At 38.3% G+C, this 26533-nt stretch overlaps 2 protein-coding genes across 3 annotated transcripts; one reads left to right on the top strand and one right to left on the bottom strand.

Annotated features, from left to right (window-relative positions):
* Positions 1-975: 975 nt before the first annotated feature.
* On the top strand, positions 976-10249 carry ccn4a (cellular communication network factor 4a). The gene is made up of 6 exons (XM_024298721.2): positions 976-1155; positions 1261-1622; positions 3912-4200; positions 6001-6255; positions 8157-8350; positions 8430-10249. The coding sequence occupies exons 2-6, from the start codon at positions 1575-1577 to the stop codon at positions 8727-8729; spliced, it is 1086 nt and encodes a 361-aa protein (XP_024154489.1). The 5' UTR covers positions 976-1155; positions 1261-1574; the 3' UTR covers positions 8730-10249.
* Positions 9907-25278, bottom strand: ndrg1a (N-myc downstream regulated 1a). 2 transcript variants are annotated; one of them, XM_024298700.2, is made up of 16 exons: positions 25125-25278; positions 20674-20749; positions 19915-19950; positions 17977-18082; positions 16048-16168; positions 15688-15750; positions 15525-15585; positions 14921-15007; positions 14751-14807; positions 14567-14670; positions 14435-14491; positions 14296-14347; positions 13174-13221; positions 12752-12787; positions 12390-12441; positions 9907-11260 (listed from the first exon to the last, which is right to left on the bottom strand). In XM_024298700.2, the coding sequence occupies exons 2-16, from the start codon at positions 20728-20730 to the stop codon at positions 11010-11012; spliced, it is 1188 nt and encodes a 395-aa protein (XP_024154468.1). In that variant the 5' UTR covers positions 20731-20749; positions 25125-25278; the 3' UTR covers positions 9907-11009. The 2 variants fall into 2 exon arrangements, with proteins under 2 accessions (XP_024154468.1, XP_024154477.1); XM_024298709.2 differs by lacking the exons at positions 19915-19950; positions 20674-20749; positions 25125-25278 and adding an exon at positions 18237-18360 and having other exon boundaries at positions 10998-11260.
* Between the last annotated feature and the right edge of the window lie 1255 nt (positions 25279-26533).

The raw sequence follows: 26533 nt of genomic DNA, 5'->3' as shown, positions 1-26533 counted from the left end.
AACACTTCTAAGTGGGATGTTAATTAGCAATGGTTCTCTCAAATAGGGTACTTTTTTGTAGCTGTTAACCTCTTTTCACAAAAAGTATATCTGGAACTCTCAATGGTCTATCTCAGACGTCGGCAACCTTTAACAGTAAAAGAGCCACTTGGGCTTGTTTTCTACTGATAAAACCTTGAAGGAGCCACATAGTCTTACTTTAGCATTTAGGAAATTTGGATTTGCATTCATGACCGTCTTTTTTTTTTTTTAATAAATATAAATTATGTCTATTTCTTGACATGAACAAAAGCAAAAATAAAAAAAGAAACTAGCATTTCTCAAAATGGGATGTTTTAAACGTTTTTACCTTTTACCTTTAGTTGATGCCAAATTAGCGAAAATGCTAGCTTGTTGCTTAATTACTAGCTGAATTCCAAATTAGCACAAGATTCCTTAGTAAATTAAATCAGCCAGTATTGTGAGCATTTTGCTAAAACTAAACACAAAATTTGCCTAAAAACACAAGTAGATAAAAAATTTCCCAAAAATATTAGCATATAATATTAGCTTAACTCCAAATTAGCATACGAAATTTCATTTGAGGCCAAATTAGCCAGAAAAAAGCTAGCTCATTGCTCAATTACTAGCTGAACTCCTAAATGGCCTAAAATTCATCAGTAAACTAAATTACTCAAAAAAGTTAGCCTTGTTCTGAAGTATAAGCTAAATTCTAAATTATCCCCAAAAAACTTCAGTAGATAACAATTTAGCCGAAAACATCTGCATATTGCTCAATTATTAGCTAAACCCCAAATTAGCATAAAATTCATCAGTAAACTAAATTCATAAAAAAAAAAAAAGTTTGTCTGTTGGTAAAATAGAAGCTAAACTTTAAATTTGCCTAAAAACCCAACAAATTAGCCAAAGACGTTAGCATGTTTCTAAAATAATAGCTAATCTCCACATTTTTTACATTTTATATTTTATTTTTCTTCTCCCAGAGAGCCACCAAGGAGGGATAAAAGAGGCACCACGTGTGGCTCTGAAGCCGCAGGTTGCAGACCCCTGGTCCATCTATTTAGCCACTAGGGGGCAAACGTCTGTGCCGGTCCCCAGCCCGGCTCAGGAAGTGAGATCTCTGCTATAACCACCTGTGTTAATCATTCTTCCCTGGTGGGATAGTATGTTGTGTTTTTTAAAGCTATTTTATGTTGTTTTTGGTGTTATTTTTACTTGCATATTGCATCAAGTTTTGAGGACCCTCTCCGCCCAAAACAGGTCTTGCGTGGGCAGCAACTTGTGTGTTCCCTCGTCAAAGTGGAAGTGAGTGGACGAGCAAATCCAGTCTGAGGGAGAAAACCCACCAGATCTCCAGACACGCCCTGACCACGGAGGAGGAGGAGGAGGAGGAGGAGGAGGAGGAGGATCAGGCGAACGTGGAACGAAGACAACCCGGGAAAAGTGTCAGAAGAACATTATTCTTGAGCGGGGATGACACAGACGACACGAGGATGTAAGCGCACCTGCGGTGATCAGCGCCGTGCGGGACTAGTGGATTCTGGTTTGGATGCGTGAGCAGCTCCGCGCCAGTGATGAGGGGACTGCTTTTGTGGATTCTGACAGCAGCTGGAATTCAACAGGTGAGCAGTGAGGAGAACCTTCTCTGTCATTTCATGTGAAAGTTGATTTGTTTTTACCAGTCGGATTATTTTATTTCAGAATAAAACCCTTTTTTCCTCTGCAACAATATTAACAACAATATGATAAAATAAATGCAATAACAAGAGAACAAATATATATAAAAAATACTAACTATATGTGAATTGATGTGTAATTTTAGTTAAAAATTAAGTGTGAAATGCACACACAAACACAATTTACAACATTTTTTCACCTTAAATGTCACTTCTGTCTTTGTCACCTGAAGTTTGTGTGAAGTCAGAGCCACCTAGTGGCTGTTTGAGGAAACGCTGTTCAGCTTTTCTCAGCCTTTTTAAATATTTTGGATTTGTAATTTTTTTCAGCATTTTTATACATAAATATCTCAAACTTAGAATAATTATGAATTGATTGGAAAGTATATATGTTCATACACATGTAAATAATTCAATTATATTTTCACTTACTCATACAGAACATGAAACATTGAAGCCATTAAATATTAAATTAATCATAAATGTGTTTTATTACTTTCTTGAAAATGACTAATAACAACAAAAAATAATATATTTGTGTGACTATGTATTTAGTTTTAACAGTTTTAATCATTTTTACAATAAAAATATAACATTAATTTGTTTGAGAAATTATTCAATTAATTTATTTAACTGGTTAAATCACTTCAGTTTCATGTGTTTTGTGTGTTAATTTACTGACACAATGAACATATTTTATGATTACCATTCTAAACAAAGACTAACTACATGGTTTAAATCTTGACTCCCAGATCTATTTCCATATTTGAAAAATATATAATTTATGGTTTTGCTTTTAAGTAGATCTAAATTAAACTAAGTTTGGCCAAAAAGTGGTTTAATATTTACATCAGTAAGGAGTCAAGGTGTTTAACCCTGGTTTAATCTCTGCTGTGTCAAGTGTTGTAAATTAAAGGATATAAATAGATTAGAAATGAGCTTGTGATGTTTTTTTAAATGTGTTTAGGATGTTGGAGAGATGACTTAGTGGCACAGCTGTGGTTAAAGCTAATTTGTCAATATTAACTTTGGACAACGCTCAGGATTATTAATAGGGTGATTCGAATTTCACTGAAGATCCAGAAGATGACTTGGGACTCTCACTATTGACTACTGAATAGGCCTGCATTAATGCCAGCGTGCATGACTTTTATGGATCTCGAGCTGCCTGTTGCTTCTGAGCTACAGGTCAAACTATAAATTGTGTAACTTCTTGTCCAAGCTCTGATTAATCAGTAAAAAAAAATAAATAAATAAAATAACTTTTTTTAAGAGTTTTTTCAGGGTATTGTATTGGTAAGAGTCTGGTGATACAATATGTATCGCGATATATGTGTCATGATGCGATACGTATCTCATACACAAGTTGCTTTTACCCAAGCAAATTCATGGTTCTTTTATTTTGGTAATTTTAATTATTTGTTAAATAATTAATTAAAAATTGCCTTGGCACTATTTTAAATCGATACAAGGATTGGCAAAAAGTATCGTGATATTTCACTGAATCGATATTTTCTTAGACCACTATGTCAGAGTTACTGATAGGAAAGCAAGATAAAAGTGGAGCGAGGTTAAAGTCCCACTCCGATCATCTTTTGATCTACTACAAAAGCATTCCCAGTGTTTTTTTAGTTATAATTATGTTGTTCTTAGAAAAAACCCGTGTTGTTTTCTTGGATATAGTTTCTGCAGAGTAGTTCTTTAGAGCAAGCCCGCCACCACTTTCCTTCCCCGTTGCTGAGAGCTCTCTGTTTACGCGCTGTTCTGCAGGCTTACAATCCCTCACACCACTAAGCTAACATTACTGGTGCAACAAAATTAGTGAACAATAATGGAGCTATCCATATGTAGAGTTTAGATCCAGATTCCAGCTCAGATGAGGAAAACAAAGACGTACATTGATCTATTCGTCTATTAGAATGAAGCGGACCAGAGAGCTTCAGACCTGCCCAACTTATTTTCTATGTCACAAATACGCTCTTTCTCAAACATTTTATGATCTGCTCCCGATTTACAATGAAATATTATCAGAAATACAATTTTAATCTGAATTTTCTTTACATATGTCGGAAAATGCCACAAGAACTTGTTAAAAACACAAAAAAGCTTATCAGAGTGAGTCTATAATGTGTTTCTTGCTGTAAAAAGTAGCAAAATACTTTATTGTCTCATCATATTCAACTTTAAAAACTGTTCAAAGCATTTTTAATAAGTATGTTCTTCTCTTCTCCTCAGGCCTACCCCCTGAATTCCACTGCCATGCCACCCTCCACAGCCTTCACCCCCCCTCCCACAGACCCTTACAACCGCACACGGTACTGTAAGTGGCCCTGTGAGTGTCCAGAGGTCCCGCCCAAGTGTCCGCCGGGCGTGAGCCTCCTCACGGATGGCTGCGAATGCTGCAAGGCCTGCGCCCGTCAGGTGGGCGAGGTCTGCAATGAGGCTGACACCTGCGACTTCCACAAGGGGCTGTACTGCGACTACAGCTCAGACAAGCCTAGGTACGAAAAAGGAGTGTGTGCATGTAAGTGTCACTCTTCCGAGCAAACACCTGGTTTTGCCCAACAGAATTATATCTTTGCTGAATGTATTATATTGAGATATGTCATCAACTTAAAAAAGGGAAAATAATTTGATTAGACTGGAGATATTAAACATGTTAAGACATATCTTTGAATTACATTATAAAACATTATGTAAAAAGTATCTAGAATTTTGATTTATGAAATTATAAATTAAATTATGATGCTAAAATAACCAAACTGCATATAAATGGGCAAAAATTGGTATTTGATTTTTTTTAGAATACTGATGATTTAGGAGTTGGATTTATAGATTAAGGCAATGTTAAAGGGTAAAAATCTCCATGTTTTCAATAATGTAATAAAAATAGGACTTAAAACTGTACGGCTGTATAGCTCTGATTTTGCTTGCTGTTTATTTTTGCTATTCTAATGTTAGCTTGGGCTGGGAAGGTGCTACAAGTTAGCAGGAGAGGGTGTAAACAAAGGGGTGATGGGAAATTAGCGGAGCTAACCTTTGCGCTAACAGCTAAGACACGTGTCAAAAACAAGGCCTGGGGGCCGGATCCGGCCCCCCGAGTAACTATATCCGGCCCTCCAGATCTATTAAATTTAATTTGTTATTAATGGCTCGATGTTATCTTGTGCTTATATTTAATTTGTATAATTTTGACAAAATATATTTTTTATTTAGAGTAAAATATCAAAGGTTATTTAAGGTTTAAGTTGATCTATTCTGGAATAATATTCCTGCCTTTTTATTATTCATAATTGTCTCAAAAAGTTATGTTTTTAAAGTTTTAAAAATTGGCATTGTGCTAGCTTTCACTAAAATGTATTTTAGGCTGTCTTGGAGTTTAGCTAATCATTCAGCTACATTGTAGCTGCTTTAGGTTTTTCATGTGTTTAGGCTATTTTGAAGTTTAGCTGATAATTCAGCTAAATGCTAGCTGTTTTGGCTAAATTAGGCTTTTTTCATTTATTTAGGCTAGCTTGGAGTGTATCTGATATTTCAGCTAAACGCTAGCTGTTATAGCAAATTTAAACTTTTTTAAGGTTTTTTAGGCTGTTTTAGAGTTTAGCTAACATTTCAGCTACATGCTAAAACTGTTTTGGCTCATTTAGATTATTTTAAATTTTTAGAATGTTTGGAGTTAGGCTAATATCTCTACACGCTAGCTGTTTTGGCTAATAAGGCTTAGCTATTTTTTTAAGCTACATGCTTGTTTTTTTTGCTAACCTAAGTTTTTCTGCTTTTTTTGTTGCTTTTTTGGCTAGTTTGGTATTTAGCTAATATTTTAGCTGGCTATCAGCTTCAGCGTTTTCGGCTATTAGCTTCAGTGATTTCAGCTATCAACTTCAGCGTTTTCATCTACAAGCTTTAGCGTTTTTAGCTATTAGTTTCAGCATCTTCAGCTATCAGCACTAGCATCTTCAGCGCCCAAATTCACCTTACAGCATTCACACTAGCATTATCACAGGTAATGATATATATCTAGTTCATAATTATGTTAAAAAGTTAGTTTTAAAGTTTTCAAAATGTTGTTTTAGAGTGTTCTATAAATGTTTATCGTGTCCGGCCCGCGACTTAAGGTGTGTTTTGGATTTTGGCCCCTGTGCGATTGAGTTTGACTCCCCTGAGCTAGGAGAAGAGCTTCCTGCTCCAGTGCATTCTGGTGAATCCGCATGCAAAACTCCATTGTTGTTTATTTTGCTGTATAATTTCAAATCAGCTGTTTTATGTTTTTAATAGTTGCTATTTTTTTACCCAATTCATCAACTTCTCGATCAATCTCTGTCAGATATGGTGGGAACTGGCTGTGAGCACAATGGCGTGATCTACCACAACGGGCAGAGCTTCCAGCCCAGCTGTAAATACCAGTGCGTGTGCGTGAACGGGGCCATTGGCTGCGTGTCGCTGTGCACCGAGTCGCAGCCTCCCCGGGTGTGGTGCCAAAACCCACGGCGCATCAAAGTCCGGGGCCAGTGCTGTGAGAAGTGGATCTGTGACGAGCCCAAACGGGGTCGCAAGACCGCACCGCGACATGCAGTGGAGGGTAAGCGCTCATTTTATACCACTTTAGATAAATACATTTAAAATGTCACACAAGCTTTAAAATCATCAACATATTTGTGGAGGAACTAGTGAACAGCTGTATGAGGTGTAATGCAAATAAATAAAAAAAATACATCATAAAGTTTCAAAACTTCAAATAGTTCTGCCAGAAAGTGTGAATTTATTTGTAGTTTTGCCGTGGATGTGGTTGAATTCCAGAGGTGAAGCCGAAGCAGCTGGGTTTGATTGAGGTTCTGGCAGAAGTAGCCGTGTGAGGTCGTTTTATTCCAGTAGCAGTATGAAATGTGTGTGCGCACACAGTGGCAGACAAATCCTTTCGCGTGGAAGCCCTCACACTGTTTTTGAGACACGTCCAGGTTTCCAGTCATTTAGTGCACCATTGCTGTGGCAACAGGACAGTGAAGACACCACTGTGTTGCATAAGGATCCAGACTGCGGCGCAGACGTAGCCTAATAGTTTAGATTGGGAACAGATGAAGAGTTAAGGGTCAGTGATTTTCTATCAATGGGAAATATAGGAAAAACAGAAAACAACAAAGAGACACGTTTTTAAAAAAAGGAAATTATATTGTACGATTTTTAAATAAAAGTTCAGAAAATAAGTTTTTTTGTCAATAGCAAAAAATCACTTTAATACTTTGTGATGTAACTCTGGTTGGCAATGACGTTTATTGTAGATAACCAGGGTTACACATACTGTTGCTGCTATTTTGGTCCATTCCTCCATGCAGATCATCTCAAGAGCTGTGATGTTTGGGGGCTGTTGCTGAACAACACAGATTCTCTATTCCAATTCTGAATAGAGACACAACTATGTCTGTTTTCCAGCTCTCCCTGGACTGCTTGATGCTGACTATCTAAATCAGATGTGTTCAGCCAATCAGGATGCAGAATCACTTCAGTCGGCTAATAAGCAGCAAGCTAGTTAGGGAGAACAGGAAAATGAGGAGCAGGGTTAGACATACCTTTTCTGTTGGATTGAGGCTTAGAAATTTGTTAAGGCCACTTCAAATACTTTTTACAGAGCCACTCCTTCGATTTGATCTGGACCATTGTTGTGACAAAGAGGCTGAGACGTTGGGATCCATGTGCTAACGGTATAATAGAATAGAGCAAAGGCAAGACAAGAACGATGCCAAAGTCAGGCAGTGGTCAAAAACACAGAGGCGATGAAGAGGAGCGAGTAAACATGCGCCGGTCAAAAACACAGAGAGTCAAACAAGGACACACTGCTCAGACTGACGGGTAAACACAACCAAGACTTTGCACTGTAGTTGAGGCTGTAGTGCGGTGCTGAAGGGGTCCCTCTGGTGGTCGGAGGAGGACATGGCTGAGCGACTCCTGACGATTGTCGTGCTTGAAGATCCAGCCACGGTTCTTCCTCAATGCTCCCACTGATGGGAGGAAGTTTTTGAGCAAAACATTTCCATACATGGGCTCATTCATTCTTTGCTTAGTATCATTTCCCCTTTGTAGAATATCATCCCAAACCATGATGCTTCCCCCACCATGCTTCACTGTGGGTTTGGTGTACTTGGGAGGGACGCAGCTCTGCGTTCTTGTCCCTTTAGACACAGCGAGTCACAGTGAGCATTGATGGAGATAAAACGTTTTGCCATTTAAGTCCTGCAGAGAATTACATATATATATACATTTAAAATAACAGTCATTCTTTTATTTTGAAAAGTTTTTCTTTCTGCAAAAACAATTGGATTTGAGTGAAACTGTTTAAAAACTGATCTAATCTTTAAAAGCCTTTGCATTTTTAAACAACTTTCTATAAAAACGATTCTTATTTTTATATATTTAAACACTTTTACATGCAAATTGTGATATTATTTTTAGTTATTCTCTTGAATTTCTCCATCTGTGTTGATTTAGCTTTGCCAGCCAAGAACAGGAGCTGGCACAATAACTGCATTTCCCAGACTACCTCATGGAGCCCCTGCTCTAAGACCTGCGGCCGTGGCCTCTCTATGAGGATCTCCAACGCCAACGACCAGTGTGAGATGGTCAAAGAGTCCCGCCTCTGCAACCTGCGGCCATGTGAAGTCGACATCACCAAACACATCAAGGTATCTGGATCATCCTTACAAACCACATCTCTGTATTTCCTCCCAGATCTCTAAACATTTTTGTGCTTTCTTTCTTTAGCCGGGAAAGAAATGCTCGAACATCTACAGAGAAGATCAACCCCAGAACCTTACCATCTCTGGCTGCACCAGCAAGAAGCAATACAGGCCCAAATATTGCGGCGTCTGCACAGACGAACGGTGCTGCATTCCTTACAAATCCAAAACCATCGACGTGGAGTTCGAGTGTCCCAATGGAACAGGATTCTCATGGAAGATGATGTGGATCCAGGCCTGCTTCTGCAACCTCAGCTGCAAAAATCCCAACGACATCTTCGCCGAGCTGGAGAATTACTACGGCTACCCAGAAGTTATGGACTAAAAAGGAGCTAGCTTACACAGTTTTCCTATTTGATTTGACATTTTTCCTATTGGAAAAACATGTAAATATAAAGCAAGTGTCCAGAATGAATGAATGAGGCTTGAAAAGTATAACAGTTCAAGTATGTTTGTGTTTAAACTAATTTATTCTGGTATGTATTTCTTGTTTTTTTGCTTTTTAATTAAAAAAAGTCACTTTCGCTGCACTTCATAACTATTGTGATGATGTTGTTCTTATATTTCATCAACTTCTACCAATAAATCAAAGGTATTCAGGTATCTTTTCTTTTTGTTTTTTGAATAAAAGTCACTTTTGCTGGATTTTTTAACTATGCAGATGATGTTGCTTTTATATTTCATCAACTTTTACCAATAAATTCAATTTATAGAGGTATCTTTTTTGCTTTGTTCAACTAAAAGTCAGTTTTGCTCCATTTTGTTACTATACAGATGATGTTTGTCTTACATAGCATCAACTTTTACCAATAAATCAAATTTATTCAGGTTTTTTTTGTTTGTTTGTTACTTTTTTAATAATAAATAGTTACTTTTGCTGCATTTTGGAACTACTGTATGCTGGGGATGCTGCTCTCATAATTTATAAACTTTTACCAATAAATCAAATTATATCTGCCACCTTATTTTGCTTTTTAATAATAAAAAGTCACTTTTGCTGCATTTTGTTGCAATGCAGATAATGTTGCTCTTACATTTATCGACTTTTATCAATAAATCAAATTTATTCAAGTATCATACTTGCTTTTATTATTATTTTATAAAGGTCACTTTTTCTCATTAACTTTTACCAATAAATCAACTTTTTTCAAATAAAAGTCACTTTTGCTGCATTTTTTTTACTATACAGATAATGTTGTTCTTACATTTTGTCAACTTTTACCAATAAACAAATTTATTCAGGTATCATACTTGTTTTTATTTATTTCTTTTTTTTTAAAAGGTCACTTTTGCTTTTTAAGTTTTACCAATAAATCAACTTTTTTCAAATAAAAGTGCTGATGATGTTGCTAATAAATCAAACTTATTCAAGTAATGCTTTTTAATTTTTACTAAGAAGTCACTTTTTCTTTATCTTGTAACTATGCAGATGATGTTCTTACATTTTTATCAACTTTTACCAATAAATTGAATTTTTGTAAGTAAATATGACAACATATGAATCTGTTACAGGTTTTTATTGTTTTTTTTTAATAAATACAAACGTATGCCATTTTTTTATGCATTTCTACAGCATTAGATGGTTTGTGCATTGCATCTTTACAAAGCTGTGAGTCTTCTATAAAGTAGAACATCGCTGTAGTGCAAGTAAATTAGTGGAGTAAAATATGTCAGGTGAAGTTCTAGGGCTAATCCTCATGTTAGCATGTGGACTTCCTGTCTCTGCACTCACCTCACAAATCCACAACCATAAAAGGAGCGTCACGTTTTGGAAAAAGTGAACAATTCCATGGCACTTTTTTTTTCCTTTGTTCCATTTCACTTGATTGCATCAGAAAAAAAAAACTGAAAAACTGAAGCCGAGATTTATCAATAAACCGTAACATGCAAAAGCTTTCAAATTTATCTTAGGGCATAATCTGATTAATTAAAGCATATATCCACAGTGGAATGTTATTTCAGAATTGATCGCTTGACTCCCCGACACATTTGTTTCACGTCACTGTTGAAAAATGAGAATATAAAATGATAATTGGCAAAAACAAAAACAATTTGAGTATTTACAGGATTTGTTTTAAATTCTGTCCCTTAATTTACAAAGTTCCAGAAAAATTGTCATTATTCCATTCATATGCTTCCCTATTCCATCACCCTGAATCTATAAGTCAGCTCCTGAACACATTTATGATACAGAAAAGAAAAAAATAATAATAATGATCTGACAATTACAGTGAGGGAAACAAGACATTTACAGAGATTAAAGAAAGCTGTCTCGACATGGTGAAAGAAAATAGACTGAGAGAATGATTTTCTATACATAAGATGATGAGCTATAAGCCACAGCTTTCTTGAACGTTCTCTGCATCAGTGTCCTGAAAGGCTGCATTGCCTCTAATTGCACTCGAGCTTTAAGAAGCAGACATGTTTGAATCCCTGAACGAATCAACCAGAGCTGGCCTCAACCACTTTTTAGGAACTCCCAGCTGAGCTGAGAGGTCACCAGGCGTTGTGCGCTTTTTAGTGTGATCTAAAGTGAGTGTGAGTGAATTAGAGGCAGCGCAGGACAACCTCCAGTAGTTCTTCTGTCGGGCGAGCGGCGGGTCGCTTAGCAGGACACTTCAGTGGACTTAGGCACCGCCTGGTCCATGTTGTTGGTGGCGGCGCCGTCGGCGGCCCCGTCAGCGTGAGCGCGGGCGTCGGCCGTGTGGCTGCGGCTGCGGTTGCCCTCGTTGGTGTGCGAGCGCGAGCGGTTGCCCTCGTGGGTGTGGGAGCGCGAGCGGTTGCCCTCGAAAGAGGTGATGCTGGAGCCGGAGGCGGTACGAGAGCGAGCCAGGCGGGTCATGCTGGCAGAAGGCACTGAGGGGAGGGGACAATTCGGTCAACTTCTAGAAGCAGTACGGGAAGACACCGATTCATTTTTGTGTTGAAGGATTTTATTATTTTAACCCACATTTTTATGACATATTGTGTAGTTGAGGCATTTTTAAATTACTTCAGTCACATTATTCTGATAAAAATAATGTTCTTTGGTGTTTTTAGCTTGTTCATGTGTATTTTTCTCATGATGGATGACATATATAAAGAAAATTAAGCTTAAAATTGCATTTTTTTATTGAAATCATTGTGAATCTGGAGCAGTGTGAAAAAAATTGGGTTTGTGACATAGAAACTTTCTGAAGCATCCACTTGTAATTAAATAGATTACTGTATGTCTTTGTTTTCCTCATCTGTGCTAGAATCTGGCATAAAATTATCAGAGATTGCAGAGGTTATCAGATGGAATTGGAAGTCCCTTTATTACAGTTTTTGCTATTATACCTTTAAAAGGAGCATTTTTTTTTTGTTCCTTTGGTATCATCAATTTTGTAATTAGCTCATCTTGCTCATTAAAACTTTATTGTGTACTGGCAACTGTAACAGTCTATTTGCATTTTTAAAGAGTAACCAAACCCTAAATCAATTAAATACTTTTAAAAAATCTGCTTCCACATTAGGTTTTTTAATTTTTGCTTCTGGTTGATGATGTCTGACTGTCTGGTTGTCTGCAGGCAGGTTCCTATCATTGTTGTGGCATCAGTAACGCCACGTTGGGCTTGTGAGGGGCTGTAAGCTAGCAGGAGAGTGACGGAAGTGGGGGTGAGCTCGCTTTGCACCAACAGTCCCATCAACAAGTCAAAGATGAATTTCTATCAAACCACTGCTGCTTTGTAAAAATTATGCCCCAAAAAAGAAGATTTTTTTTTAATTTTGGCTAAAAACGTCAAAAGAATAATTAAAATACCACTTGGAACACTTAAATTAAAAAACGATTGGAGTGAGATTTCAAACAAAAGAAGGTGGGTTTCTAAGGTGAAGTTCCTAATCCCGCCACCAGGTGGCAGAGCACTATTAAAATAAAGTTTTCAGAAATTGTGATTAAGGTATTCAAAGTGCTCGGTGCCTTGTAAATCAGCCCATTTTGAAATTTCACTTTTTCAGTACTTACTGTATCCCATGCCCTGGATGAAGTACTTGAAAGCTTCTGTCAGTTTGCCAGGCTGCACAGGAAAAAAAACAAAACACAAATTCAATCAGTCTTCTGTTAAACGAGAGTCCTGTCTGTTTATACATGGGTCTTCATTTTCTCATCCTGCGAACAGCTTACTACCTAGATGCAACAGCTGCTACAAGCAGGTGCTGCTCAGGATTACAAGCTGACAAGCGCGGCCCCACGTCTGCTTCCTCTTAATGCTCTTAAGTGCCACCTTCTTACGCTATTCACTCCTCTAACCTGAATATCTGTCCTGATTATCAGGCTGTATCTAGCCCAGCCTGCAGCATTAATGTCACGGTCTCAGACATACACACCTGGTCGACTTGGGGCATGCCACCGCAATCAGCCATCTGGAGACACACAAAAAAAGAGGAGACAGAAGTTAGCTATTGCCGTTGCCACAGCAACAGAGACGTGTCGTTGTTCTCCAGGTAACATGCACCACATGAACATCTTGTCCTTGCCAAGCAGAGGTTTGTGCATATAAATTGAGCAGTTAAAGCCAAATTAATCGCTCCCTTTACTGAGTTTCAACTGCTTTTTGCTTTGGGGCAAAAAAGGTTGCAAAAAAGTGGGACAGTTGGTGAACATTGCACAGGCGCTGGTTAATGAGTCACCAGGTAAATGCTGAACTGCTGGAAACTTATCAGTTGAAGAGTTTCCATCAAGGCCATTTGGTTTAAATGAGAGTGCAGGACAGGATCTACGGGGTCATGTGAGTGTGGCGGGGTCTCACCTTAAGCAGAGTAGCCTTAGTTGGGTCCAGCTTGGTGTTGCACTCAACCTGTGAGTAAATAATTAAAACAGACGTTAGGGAAATATTTAGCAAAATGTCAAACTGGTGGATAAACTTTATCTAGAAGGAAAAATATAAAAGCTGCTCCCAACTTTAACATAAAAAATCAAATCTGAAGAGTTTGGTTTTTACTGGCTAGCATGTAATCTCAAATTTTTCTTTATAAATATCATATAACTTGGTCCATGTTTTCCACACTGTAGTTCATCATCCTTCCACTAGGGGTAGTAGAAAACCCTTTTCTGCTCATTTCAAAATGGCAGCCTCCATGAAAGCTTTTGGTGGGAAAACGTTTAGCTAATTTTACAAACTTTATGGTGAGAATAGCTCATCTATTGTTCTTCATTTTTTTATTGACTACTTTCTGTATTGAAAGAAGGCAAAATTTGTTAATAATTAACCATTTATAGTGCAGTTACACTATGTTAAAAATGTGTGGATCAAATTTGCAACAGTAGGTAAATTAGGGTTTTTTTTTTCTGGAAAATTCATGTCAATATTCAAAACCAACAGTATTTTTAACAAAAATTATCATCAACATCATTCCTCTTGGTGCAGTAGAAGAGCTTTTTCTGCTCATTTCAAAATGGCAGCCTCTGTGAAAGCTTTTGGCGGGAAAAGTTTAGCTAATTTTACAAACTTTATGGCGAGAATAGCTCATCTATTACTGTTATTTTTTTCTTTTTATTATTGACTACTTTCTGTATTGAAATAATGCAAAATTTGTTAATAATTGATTCTTTAAAATAGAGTTACACCATGTTAAAAATGTGTGGATCAAGGTGCTTTTTTTCCCCAGAACACTCATATCAGTTTTCTTAACTAACAATATTTTTTAGCAAAAACCTACCAAATCACCCATTGTATCATAAACAATACTAGTTTTATCTCGTTAAAAAAAGGATATTGCAATTTTTTTATTAATTTCATCAAATGGATTATAAAACATCTTCATTCCAAAAATATTTCTATATTTTTTGTCAAATCTTTGATGTAGTGGCTAAATAGGGTTAAAGGGACTAGAACAGCGTTTTAATAGCTGTGTAAACTGTATGAACTCACCACAGCATCCACTGCTGGAGAGCTATCACCAACCACCAGCAGAGAAGGACACCTGAAAACAAACAAACACACAAAAAAGGCACAATCAGTGCTGATCTATTGGCAGACGTTCTGTTTTCTGTTCATGGGCGGAGCTTACTTGAGGGTTCTTGCATTGCCTCCAGGAACAGGCCGCTCAATTTCCAGATCTCTCCGGCTGAAAAGACAATTCCATAAGCGTGAGAAAGTTTTCTAAAAAACTTGTTATCATGTTTATTTTAAAAATGCTCACCTTTCATAGGCCTTAACAAAAAGATGCAGATTAAACTGGTTCATGTCGTTTATGATGTGGTTGCGATACTTTGCGATTAAGTCAGGGTTGTGATTGATCTCCTCCTGTGGATACAAATGAAAAAAAAAATGTAAAAACTACAAATGTTTATGTCATAGACTTCATAAATTTGACAAAAGCATACCTTTCCGAAGAGGTGGGTGATCACCATGTCAGTCATGGCATGGGTCCAGCCGCTGATCTGAAGTTTAACAAGTCAGATATAGTCAGTCTTGTAGATTAATCCAAATTATAAGAAAATGTTTTCAAGAAAGCAAACGCAGAGCAAAGCTGCTAAAATGAGGAGAAGTTCACCTTGTGTGCAGCCCAGTCCATCCATCCTTCAGCACATGGGTTGATGTTGATGAGCACCAGGCCTTCCACCATGCTTGGACAGTTCAACTAAAAAAAAAAAAAAACACATTAAACCAGAAAAAATGGAGCACAATATTTGTGAGCAGGTCTATAAAATTAAACAATTTTAAAACCAAAAACTTGTGTCAAACAAAGACAAAAAAAGTCAACATGCACAATTGTGCAGAGTGCATTGAACCTTGTTGTAGCATATTAAAATGCTGACGTTTTTTCTAAATAAGGTTTTCATCTTTTCAAGAAATACTCATAACTATTGTTTTGTCACAGGTGTTAGGCTATAAAAGGGTTAATGATTCATGAAACATAAGACAAGCCGAAGGGAAAACTTCATCAAGGAGTTAAAAGTTGAACCAACAATGTGAGACTTCCTATTGAGACCCGTGTTGATCTGCTACATTCCTCAAGCTTTTATGGCTCAGCAGGCTCCAGCAATAAGTACAATTTTGTTGCCAAAACAAGCCAAACATTTTAGCTAGCTCTGCTAATCCAAGATTGATGAAAACTCGTAGTTAAGTGTGATTGACGGAGCTAGGTGTCGGCTTACAGCAAATCTGGTCAGGATGTAGGCCCCGGCTCCGATTCCCATTCCAACCACGCTCTTCAGTCTGCGGGCCACAAAGAGAAGGGGAGGCTGTTAGAATAACCGGCTAGAAGAGATCCTATGAATAACGGCGGGCGGTCGACGTGAAAACTAAAACCCAACGTACCCAAAGTGCTTCAGCACCAGCGGGAGGGTCTCAGATAACTGGTCCATTGATGGATACTCGTATCTGAAACAATTAGAAGTTAAACACATTTTTGTGGGTCAGGCCTTATCAAAGACATATTGTTCTTTATCACAGTTTTCTTTACGGGCACCATTACCACAGGACAAAGTCCCATCATCAGAGCATGAGATTAGGCGGCCTGAGATAACACCTGCCCCAGCAACACACTTGTTAAATTGGGTTGTCTTAAGTACATCCGCAGCAATCGTTTGACCCGCCGCTTTAACAATCCCAGACTGCTTGACACAGTTTGCAGGTGCAGTTGTCGTGGGTTTTTTCTTATTGGTTTGACCGACTCACCCCGTTGAGAAGGTGTTTGCCCCTTCATGTTGCCCCGGTGCGTCAACGTGACACACAGCAAAGTGCTGCATGATTTCTGACATGTCTTCATGGTTGAAGAGGGTATCCCAGCAGGTTTTATCTGGAAAGAAAGGAAAACTTTTGACTTTTCAATGTCAAACTTTGACTCTCTGTAAGGCAGTAGCCATGTTTGTGAACTTAGTATAAGTCCTGTTTTTTGCTTAGTTTAGCTGGGGGTGCGACTTGATTTAATGAACAGGCTCATGTGTTTACAACCACTAGGGGGCACTATAGGTGTGTGTACCTGTATCTTCTACTGACAACAACGTAGAAGAAGAACCACCATCATGTCTTATGCAAAAGTCACATTTAAGTTCACATTCTTGAAAGTGAATTTAGCCCATGATGTTCACACTTGCTATCTAATACTAGTGCACATCTGGCACCAACATGCACTAGTATCAGTTAGCAACATTCGGCAGAGCGTGGTGCAAAATCTCTAAGCGGTGCAAATGTCATGAATTTTGTTCCAGGCTTTTACTTACTTACACAGCTCTATTCCGATATTTGTGATCAATTTACAAATGTTTGTTACTATCGTAAACTAAAAAGAACACCATACCTACGTCACTTTCAAATTAAAGTCTTTGGTCAAATCTGAATTTTTCCCTAACCCTACATTTAGTCTTCTAAGCGAAGAATCATGGAAAAACGCTGTCTTCAAATTCAGATGACACTTCTCCTCGATGGTGTCATCATTATTTGCCGGTCATCCACATTAGCATGTAGCTGCCAGTGCCTTGGAAAGCACACAACACCAGTTTTATAAATTACTGTTAAACAGAACTATTTTATACATATATATTCCAGGCCCTCATGGCTCCAATGCGACTGCCGGAGTATTTACATAACTTTAAAAGTGCGAGAAGAGCCTCCCCTGCATACCATCACATCCGACCTCTGTGATTAGGCCCTCCAAAACGTTCCAAATCCGTTTTGTTGGGTTCAAATTTTTGCTGAGCTGAGTCGCAGCAATTTTCGTGAAGTTGGGGCTATTAACGACCCATCGTAATCAACGGTGGGTTATCGCGTAAACCTACGTGAGTTCAGAGTTTCGCGAGGTTGACAGCAGACCATGCGGCTGCAGCAATCCCGTCGATAAAGTGAGTCATTTGTCGTAACTAGACCGCTCCCGTGTTGCACCTGAGCTGTAACACTTGCAGTGGGAGCCCGATGGCACAAATACCCCTAAATGTAGGGGTAGAAGAAGAACTCAGATTCGGCCTTTTACTGTTCAAAGTTTGGCCTGATTTCGTTCTTAACAAGCGTTTAATAGTCGCGTATTTTGTATGGAAAAGCCCAATAACGGTCATAGAAACTAGCGTAGCTGCGCTTAAATGCAATAATTTGAACGTAAGAGCCTGAATGGCGCTCTTATGTGCACTTAGATAGACTTTTCATAGGAAACATTCACTTTTGAAGGTGCTGTGAATGTAGCCTTATGTCTGATTTAGTGAAGTTGTTTTTGAAGCGACACAAAGGATGAAGAATTCAATAGATTTAGTGGTTTAAAGTGACATACACACTTAAGTTGACTTGTTAGCATGATCTTTATCTTAATAATTATTAATAAGTTGTGCTAACATGTTAGACTATATGTTTAATGAAGCTAAATAAGTGAAGCATGCATACATTCATCTATTCTGTTATTATGATTTGTCTTTCAAGATGATACATTTGTCTTTGTTTCCGTAAAAGTGAGACTTATACTCCAGAGCAACTTATAGTCCAAAAAATATGGTTACTAGATATTCGGTTGGTGTCCTTCCAAGGTTGTCGTTCCACTTATCACAGGTGCTTAAAACTGTGCAGGCTTTAGACACAACAGATGTTTGACCCAGATGGCGCCAAAGGAGGAGTAAGACTTACGGTTAAGTCCAATGTCATGGTAGGTGAGGATGACCGGTCTCTCCGATTTGGGAACCCCCTTCATCGTGCAGTGAATTCTCCCATAAGGAGTCTCAACATCATGCTCCTGCAGATTAAAAAAATGATGAATTAGGAGTTTAACCTGCATATTGCATTAAAACGTTTTCAGAGTAAAACCTATTAGTTTCCAAGAAACCTAACCAACTTTCTCTCTACAGAAGCAACAGTTAAAAATATCAAATCTAAATAAATGTACTCACGCTGACTTCAATCTCAGCTACAATCATTTCCACGTCAGAATCCTCCAGAACCATGTTTGCAGCAGAGGAGCTAAGCACCGCTCACTACTGAAAACTGTCTGAGTTGTCTCTGTAAGGCTTTGAAATGATGCGGCTCTGTGACCAGAGCTGCATTTTATACCCCCCATGCTTACTGGACGACATAAGCTCTCCAGACTCCCATGGTGCCTTGCAGGCCGTTCAAAACAAGCTAATTCTAGATGAATACATCCTTAAATTGGATCAGCCGGTGTCAAGCAGGGAGGCATCAGCTACTGGATTGACGTGATGAGCACAAGCGCATGCTCACAGAGGAGCAACACTGGAGCCGCCGTTCAGCAACAGGAAGGTCTTATGGAGGAAAGACCCGACTGAACAATCAAACGTGGCACAAACTAGCTTTTTTTCACCACAATTAAATTAAAATCTTTAAAACAATTAGTTGTGGAAGAAAATTCTTCTATTCATACTCAGCCTTTTGCAGGGCACACTTAGGCACGTACACCACACAGGGCAGATAATCTCACAACGCGTCTATGATTTCATACTAATTAATGACGCTCAGAGCAGCAAAACACTTCAGAAATGTACCAAATAACCCCATTTTGTTCTGGAGAGGCCTAACATTGATTTTTGCGGCCAACTAAACAGTATCAATGCAGGTCAGTAAGAGGATTTTATGCAGGAGCTTCCCCGATTCAGGGCCTCCCTGGGAAGGTCGGCCTATTTTGGTCAGGTCTCAGGGGTCAAAGCTGAAGTCGCCAAGAATGCGATGACTGCGCATTCAGCTGGTGAGAGAAAAGGTCCCTTCTAATTCCAGAGAAAAGACCTCTATAATCATACCAATGCAAATGAACTTTAATAGATTTCTCCAAAGCATTTTTCCAAACATCATCACTGGAGTAAAAGTAAAAACTGTAGTTGGAACAGCTAACACCCCCACCAGCAAGAGCAGATGACCTCTGACCTCTCTGACTTATAGCCTGAAGCAACAGAAAACAACAACAACTAAGATGATTCTCTTTTACCAAAGACTTTTCCGATAAAGACTTCGTCTCCATACTAACTTTGAAGACCCACTCCAATGAAAATGGTGTTTTAAACATGAGCAATTTTCTTATTATGGAAGGAATGTATAAAATAATTGAAAATTAAAACAGCAATTCTTGGCATTTCTTTATTCAAATTGTTTTGGAAATAGCAGAAAACTGTTTGTGTCTAAGCAACTGCCATGGGCGGGCTAAAGTCTCGCTTCTCTGCTCCAATTCCAAATCCTCCACTTGTAGACAAATAGATCCATGTATGTTTTTATTTTCTTTATCTGCGTTTCCATCTGGACCAAATCTGTGCATCTGGACAGCTCTGATATTTCTCCAGGTTTTTTTGCTACGCTAGTGTTAGCTTGGGCTTGTGAGGTGCTATATGCTAGCAGGAGAGAGTGTGAACAAAGGAATGCTGGGAAATTAGTGCGGTTAATAAAACAGAATCGTATTTCCAATGAGTTCCTGCTGTTCTAAAGACAAAACATACTTTTGAGAATCTGAAAGTGTGAGAAAATTCTGTTTGCCAAACTACTGTCAAGATAATAATAATTTAAAAAAATGACAAAAGCGGACCGTGAGTACATTATTGGACTGATGCAATGGTTTTGAAAGCATACCTTGACAACAAGCTGCTGGACAGCTTCTCTCAGACCCTAAAGGGAGAAAAGCAGAGAAAAGGGATGAAAACAGAAACAAAACACAAAGAAATAATACACTTTAATATCTTAAAGAGCCATTCTGATGAAATTGGCGTTTTTAACATATCCTTGTTGCATTTTTTCTGACTATGGAGGACAAATATTTGAAGAAAGTGAAACTTAAATCAAGAGCAGACCTAAAAAAAAGGCTGTTAGGAAAGGAGCATATTTTTGACGGGGGAGGGGAATGGGGGATGGGGTTGCTCTGCGCCAACAGTCCCGCCCACAACTAGGAGGTGAATTTTTAATGAACTATTCTGCAGAAACAATGTCCTAGAAAACTTCTTAGGGTTTTTTTTATTATTATTTTGGGTAAAATCTGCATAATTATAACTAAAAGACCAATGGGAACGATTTTAAAATGGGTTAAAAGATAATTGAAGTGAGACCAAATTTTGTCATTGAATAGAGTTAAACACAAAAAATTGTAACGGAACACTTTAGAAATGGCGCGAAATAATCAGACTTTACAGTAATAGAAAGTATTTTCACAGAAAGTAATTCTTTGATGGCTCCAAACAACTCAACAAATGTGCGTGAAGCACTATGACCACGCCCACTGCAGGACCAGAAGCGCACATGGTGAGTATTTATGCTTTAAAGGCAAAAAGTATTATTATGGTTACATTTTTTCTGATGAATAATCAAGATTTCTCTACAAAGAACACTCAAACTTACTGGGAGCTCCCTGTCGACCAGCAGGGGTTTGGACTCAACAACCTGGATATCGTCCATTTTCAGTGAGCTTCAGGTCCTGGCGGTCAAAGAGAGAAGAGTTAGTCAGATTAAAATTCAAGAGATGAAGCTGAAATTCAAAACCAAAATTAGTCACGTAAATTAATTAAATATTGAGCTTTAAAGAAAAGTATTAAAGTGACCTTTAACCTTTTTGCGTTCAGCTCAAATACATCTCAAATATTCAAACTTAACAGCAAAAACAAAGCCAGCCAAAAACTTTGGCTCCCATGTGAGCTTTCCACAAACATGCAAAGACTTGTTGTGATCTGCGACAACACGCCGACTCATTGCTACATCCCAGAATTGCCCCCACCAGGAGTGAAGATACAAAACCTGCCAGACAGGATTCAGACACACAAAGGGAAGCAGTTAGGAAAATTGGAAACCTAATCCAAGTCTCCTGGACTCCTCTGGGAAAAAAAAAAAACGTTAATCTTTTACTGCCTTTAGGACCCACGTCAGACAATGTAACGGAATCTAATCAGACTAGAAAAGAATATGGAGGGTAACGGAATTGAAGAACCAAAAACAAATGTCCAGCTCTGAACATCACCAAACTGAAGAAGAACTTGAAGATTGTGATGGGGAATGCTAATCAAATTAGCCAGTTAAGAGAGCTCTTTGTGCCATCGTGGCTCCTAAGCCAGAAGCTTTGACCTCGTCTCCCTGCAGCTGAAGAGGAGAGCGACCAAACACGCATCAGTATACACAGGGAGCAGCCGACGCCATGGCTCCCAGTGAAACATCCCAGCTTCTTTTTCAGCCGCTGCTTCCCTCCACTTTTCCCATGTCTTGATTTCTGCCTGGGTGCCATCGCCGTGTTTGTATTTTCCCAAGGTAACCCTATGTCTTCGGCGCCATCGTTGGAATCCCTCATCCGTCTCTGTCGGCCTTGAAAATGGCTGAGAGGTTACCAGAGCAGGATTTAGAGGAAGTCATTCATAAAAGGCCAAATGCAGTTAGAATATGCCATCAACGCACACAAACACCTCCCTGATGGAGTCCAGCACCAGCCAGATCTGACAGTGGAGGCAGAGGAAGAGGAGTACAACAACTGCATTTGTCCACACAAAGGCAAGGTCAGCGAATTTAGCCCACGGTGTTCACACTGCACAAGCAGGAAGGGGCTTCTTCTTTTTTCTTCTTCTACCGTTTACTAGTGCATGACTGGTACTAGGGCTAGCACAAATGATTATTTTAATCACCAATTATTTTTACCAATTAGTCGACTAATCTGGTCATGCGTAAACTCAATGTAAGACACACATCTTAACTATCATTAGCTTGAAACTAGCTAAAAATAAAGACAATTAAGATTAAAGTTTATTAAATTTAAAACGAGTCATGCAGCCTCTGTTTTTCATTATTTTCTGGCATTAAAACAAGATCAAATCTAATGAGGTCGGCATCTGAAACAAGGAACCATTTTTCACAAAAGATAAAGTTTTGTTCTCACTGACTCAAATAATTTTTTAAAAAGTGCATTTCTTGGTGCTGAACATTCCCAACTTTGTTTAACTTTACTACACTCTTACTCCATATAATAGAAACTAACGACTATTTGACTATTAAATTTGTCGTTGACTATTTTAGGCGGTCGATTAGTCGACTAATCGTGGCAGCCCTATCCGCCACCTACAGTTGGAAGACGCTTGGCATGAAATGCTGAAATACAAATCTTGCTCCAGGTCTTTTCTGTCACAGCTCCATTCCATACGAATTTCCAAGAGAATATGGCCACAGAGAAAAAATATGGCACTCAAAAACGAATAGCTGGAAGTCCCTCCCCCTGCCGGGTCCGGTTGCAAAAAACATAATTAGTCCTTAACCGGAACCCCCATTTTAAAGCTTTCGACCTTTTTTCCCTTTGACATACCGTAACTGCTTACATGATCAGCTGATTCTCATGTAATTATACAAATTTGAACACTTGTTAATATTGACTTGAAAGACATGAAATGATTAACGTTCTCTGTCCTATTTGAAAATTGCTAGACGGTTACAGTTTATTCGCATTTAAAAGCATAAAAGCTGATGGTTCTGAAAAGTTTTTAAAATATCAATTTTGAAAGAGTTTCCTAGAGTTTAGGAAGTTTCTTCCTGCACAACCGGCTAAAATTGCGAAATTTCCGCTAGAGATCCTTTCTGTCGCCATCTTGCATGTGACCAGAGGCCCCTTCGAATTTCACCTCCTTCAAATGGTTGGTACGTCCGTTAAATAAAAGGGATGCCATCCAAAAAAGTCCTAGATTGGTCAAAGTTATACTAGTTTACCTTCGACGCCAACTTGAATGACATGTGAATTTCAAAAACGATCTTAAAAATGTGCGTAGCTATGAGGGAACGTAAGAGTTTTGAAAGTGGAAGCCTAAGATTTGAATTTATATAGACTTTTTTTTATAGGAATTTGTCACTTGAATCACGAAGATCAAATTAAAATAAAATTAGAATATTAAAACAAAATGTTTTAATTGTGCTGCCCCCTAAAGGTTGAATCGTGGTATTACAGCTGAATTTTGTGATTGTTCAAACCATGTAAGTTTCAGATGTGCAGCTCCAGTAATGATAACAGTCCAACCCCTCAGCCCCGCCCCTCTGACTGGATTTTCAAATTTCAGCTGTGGGTGGAGTCAGCCTCCATCTTCCCTGTTTGGTTACCCTTTAATAGTTGCATTAAAAAAAAAACTTTTTCTACAATTCTCTAAGTTGTATCACTTCTAATGTCAGGCGCCGTCTTGTCTGAAGTTTCTCACTTGAACGTGTGTCACTAAGGGGGGTGTGAATCTAGCGGGACACTGCAGGGGCTGTATTAAAAGCCTCCACGCTCGACCACATTTACGGCCCACTAAGACCTTCCAAAGTTTGGTGAGTCAGCGGCCTCGCTCTGCACCGCCGTTGCCACCTGTAAGCATATTGGCCAATGACTCAGATGTAGGTCACCTGCTGTTTACACCCAACTGCTCACTGGGCTCAGCGTGTCTTTCACCTGGCTGTGAGGTAAATAAAAACAGGATGTTAAGACTGCTAAGCTGATGCAGCAGAGAAATCCAAAAAACACCGATATGGTAAAAGTGTGTGGGGGTATCGTGTGTCTCTGCAGCAGCAAGGAATTTTCTTTTAACTCTCTTCAGTGATCGCCGGAGTCACTGACAACAGGCGGATATTGTTCATAAGCAAGTCAAAGGACTTCTTTCATGCCGATCTCTTATTGGAACTTGGGGGTGGAGATTCTTTTCAGAGAGAGAGAAAAAAAAAGTTACTGAAACAGCTTTGTTCCAGCAGAAGTGATACCATGTTGTGCAATCATAAACAGGAAAGAATGAGAAAGCTTGTTTGAGACGATCTGCTTCCATGCCAAATGCATTACCAATAAAAGGATGAGGGCGTGAAATCAGAAAAAGTTACTTGTCTCGTGCAAGTTCGGAATCTTTTTGGGAAATACGACTCCCTAGAAACAGGATGATGGAGGGGGAAGCGTCGTCGTCTTGAGGCTACATACCACATTAGAGCTAGTTTTCCAGCACTAATCCAGATAGATGTCATGGTGACGATGCAAAATCCTCAGTGTTACCAAACTGTTTGTTAGCTGGAACATGAGCATATGCAGATTCAGTTTGAGACACAATCACACGAATTCCATCCCTGTTTCTCTGGAGTTTTAAACCCCACAGCCTTGCTGCATCCATCTGCAGAAACAATGATTGCTTCCCTTAATCTTTAGAAACTCGTTTAATCTGTCAAATCCCTGGTTCTGAAATAACAGCACGGTAGCCCGCTGGATTAAGCCGCCAAAGACCTACATTTTCATGCAGTAATATATATATATTTGTTGCATGAGTATGGAAGGGGTTAAAGAGGCCACAAGGGGCTGCAAAAACAAAATAAATGTGTGGGGGATCATGCATGCTTACTCAAGCAGCAGCTGTTGTTTATTGTGAATGCATCTTCCTGAGTCACTACAACACACTGTGATCAGCTGATAAAATAACATACAAGTCAAAACATGAAATGTTGAGGAAAAATATTTTTTTAACATTTTTAGACCTAATCAAAAGTGTCTTTTTTTTGCAGCACGTGCAGCGTACCTGCAGCTCATTGTTGCGCACAAATCCCCCTCCCCAATCCGGAAAGGGTGCGCATTTCCATTTAAGACATGCATTTCCTAAATCCTCTGCAAAAGCATGCATGCATATGAAAAACAAACCCATAACTCTTAAAAAAAACTGATGAGTAGAAGAGTTTTTTTTTTACCCTATAATTTGTACTTTTTTTGGCATTTAAAATATTCCCCCTAAAACAACAACGTGCTGGAACATGCGCGCGCCTGTGAGGAACAAGGAGAGAAAAACAAATAAAAAGTTGCTTTTTTTTTTTTAAGGGTAATTTCTCACCTTTTGGGGTTCGACTGCAGATTGTCTTGAGTTGTATGCGCTTTAAAAACTCCAAAACTCTACGGATCGAGTCTGAACTGTTGTGTGGAAAGTCTGCAGACACAGATCTCTTTGTTTATCATGTGTTGCGCCAGGCGGATGTGAGGAGACTTTATGAAGGCTGGGAGGGGGCGGCCCGGCCCACCGTGCGCCTCTGCACTCACCATTGGACGAGTGCAGCTGCGCATCACTGAGCTTTCCAGAGGTTTCATGAAGGGAAGGAAGGAAAACTGCACGTATACACTTATAAGTTTTTCTCTTCAAAAACTTTCCCTAGTACCTATTTCAGCTGTTCTATTCGTTATAACTCTATTTAAAAGTAATAATATTTAATAAAATGTCATATATTTTGTTATTTTCCAAGTAAATCATTCATTAAGGACGTTTATTTTATTAAGTATACTCGAGTATAAGTTTCTCAAGTTTGCTAAATACCAGTGGTCTGCAACCTTTCAAAATAAGAGTCATATTGAGCAATTTCTTACAAATCAATCAATCAAACTTTATTCATAAAAAGAGCTTCTCATACTTTGTGCATTTAACATTTAAAATCAAAAACATATATAGTTGAAACCAAACCCCCCCTTCACCCCCTCCCCCCATTAACACATACAACCCATGATCCCACACACAATGAATATTTATTTAAAAAAAAAAAACAACAAGAGAGCTGCAAAGATTCACTTCATGTTTAGAAAAATATAGTTTGTTTGTGTTTTTGTAGCTTTTAAATATTTTAAATAAACAAATATAACAGTTTTAACTTATTACTTTAACATTTGCCAGAAGTTCCTTTCAAAATAAAAACCCTATGTGTCCTCTGGATGTTGCAGATTGACTTGAATTAATTCAAAATGCAAAAAAAAAAAGAAAAAAAGAAAGGTCAAATACTGTATTGCTGTTTTTCTATCACTATACATGGATGAACAATAGATAAAACATTTTACAATGATTTTGGTCAGTTATTTGTCATGTTAAAATTTTAAAAATAACTAAAAGAAATTACCCAAAACTTCAAACTTATTATTTGTTCAAATCATGTGCATTTTATTTTTTACTAAAGAGCTGGATTGGAGCAATAAAAGAGCCACATGTGGTTCTGGAGCCTCAGAAACCATATATATGTAGTGCAGGATGCATGCTAACAAAACATTTCTTCAGGCTAAATTGGAATATAGATGGAATATAAAAAGCAAACTTCAAGTTTACTGAATCACTTTTAGTTCAGATCAGGGGTCTGCAACCTTCAACGCTAAAAATAACAATTTAGTCCAGTTTCTTACTGACCAAAACTCTGTTAGTCCCACTTCACTGTTTAGAAAAATACACTTTATTGATGTTTTTGTGATTACTAAGATATTCATTTACAA

Source organism: Oryzias melastigma, linkage group LG11 (assembly GCF_002922805.2).
Source record: "Oryzias melastigma strain HK-1 linkage group LG11, ASM292280v2, whole genome shotgun sequence".
Taxonomy (NCBI): domain Eukaryota; kingdom Metazoa; phylum Chordata; class Actinopteri; order Beloniformes; family Adrianichthyidae; genus Oryzias; species Oryzias melastigma.
This window is presented reverse-complemented; position numbering and strand designations above follow the sequence as displayed.

Bases quoted from the DNA above. Each gene is read 5' to 3' on its own strand.
- ccn4a (XM_024298721.2), top strand. From the start codon at position 1,575: ATGAGGGGACTGCTTTTGTGGATTCTGACAGCAGCTGGAATTCAACAG. The intron at 1,623-3,911 runs GTGAGCAGTGAG...TCTTCTCCTCAG, and splicing joins CAGCAGCTGGAATTCAACAG to GCCTACCCCCTGAATTCCAC. The intron at 8,351-8,429 runs GTATCTGGATCA...TTCTTTCTTTAG, and splicing joins ACATCACCAAACACATCAAG to CCGGGAAAGAAATGCTCGAA.
- ndrg1a (XM_024298700.2), bottom strand. From the start codon at position 20,730: ATGGACGATATCCAGGTTGTTGAGTCCAAACCCCTGCTGGTCGACAGG. The intron at 18,083-19,914 runs GTATGCTTTCAA...TTTAATCTGCAG, and splicing joins TCCAGCAGCTTGTTGTCAAG to GAGCATGATGTTGAGACTCC. The intron at 14,671-14,750 runs GTATGCTTTTGT...TTGTATCCACAG, and splicing joins TCACCCACCTCTTCGGAAAG to GAGGAGATCAATCACAACCC.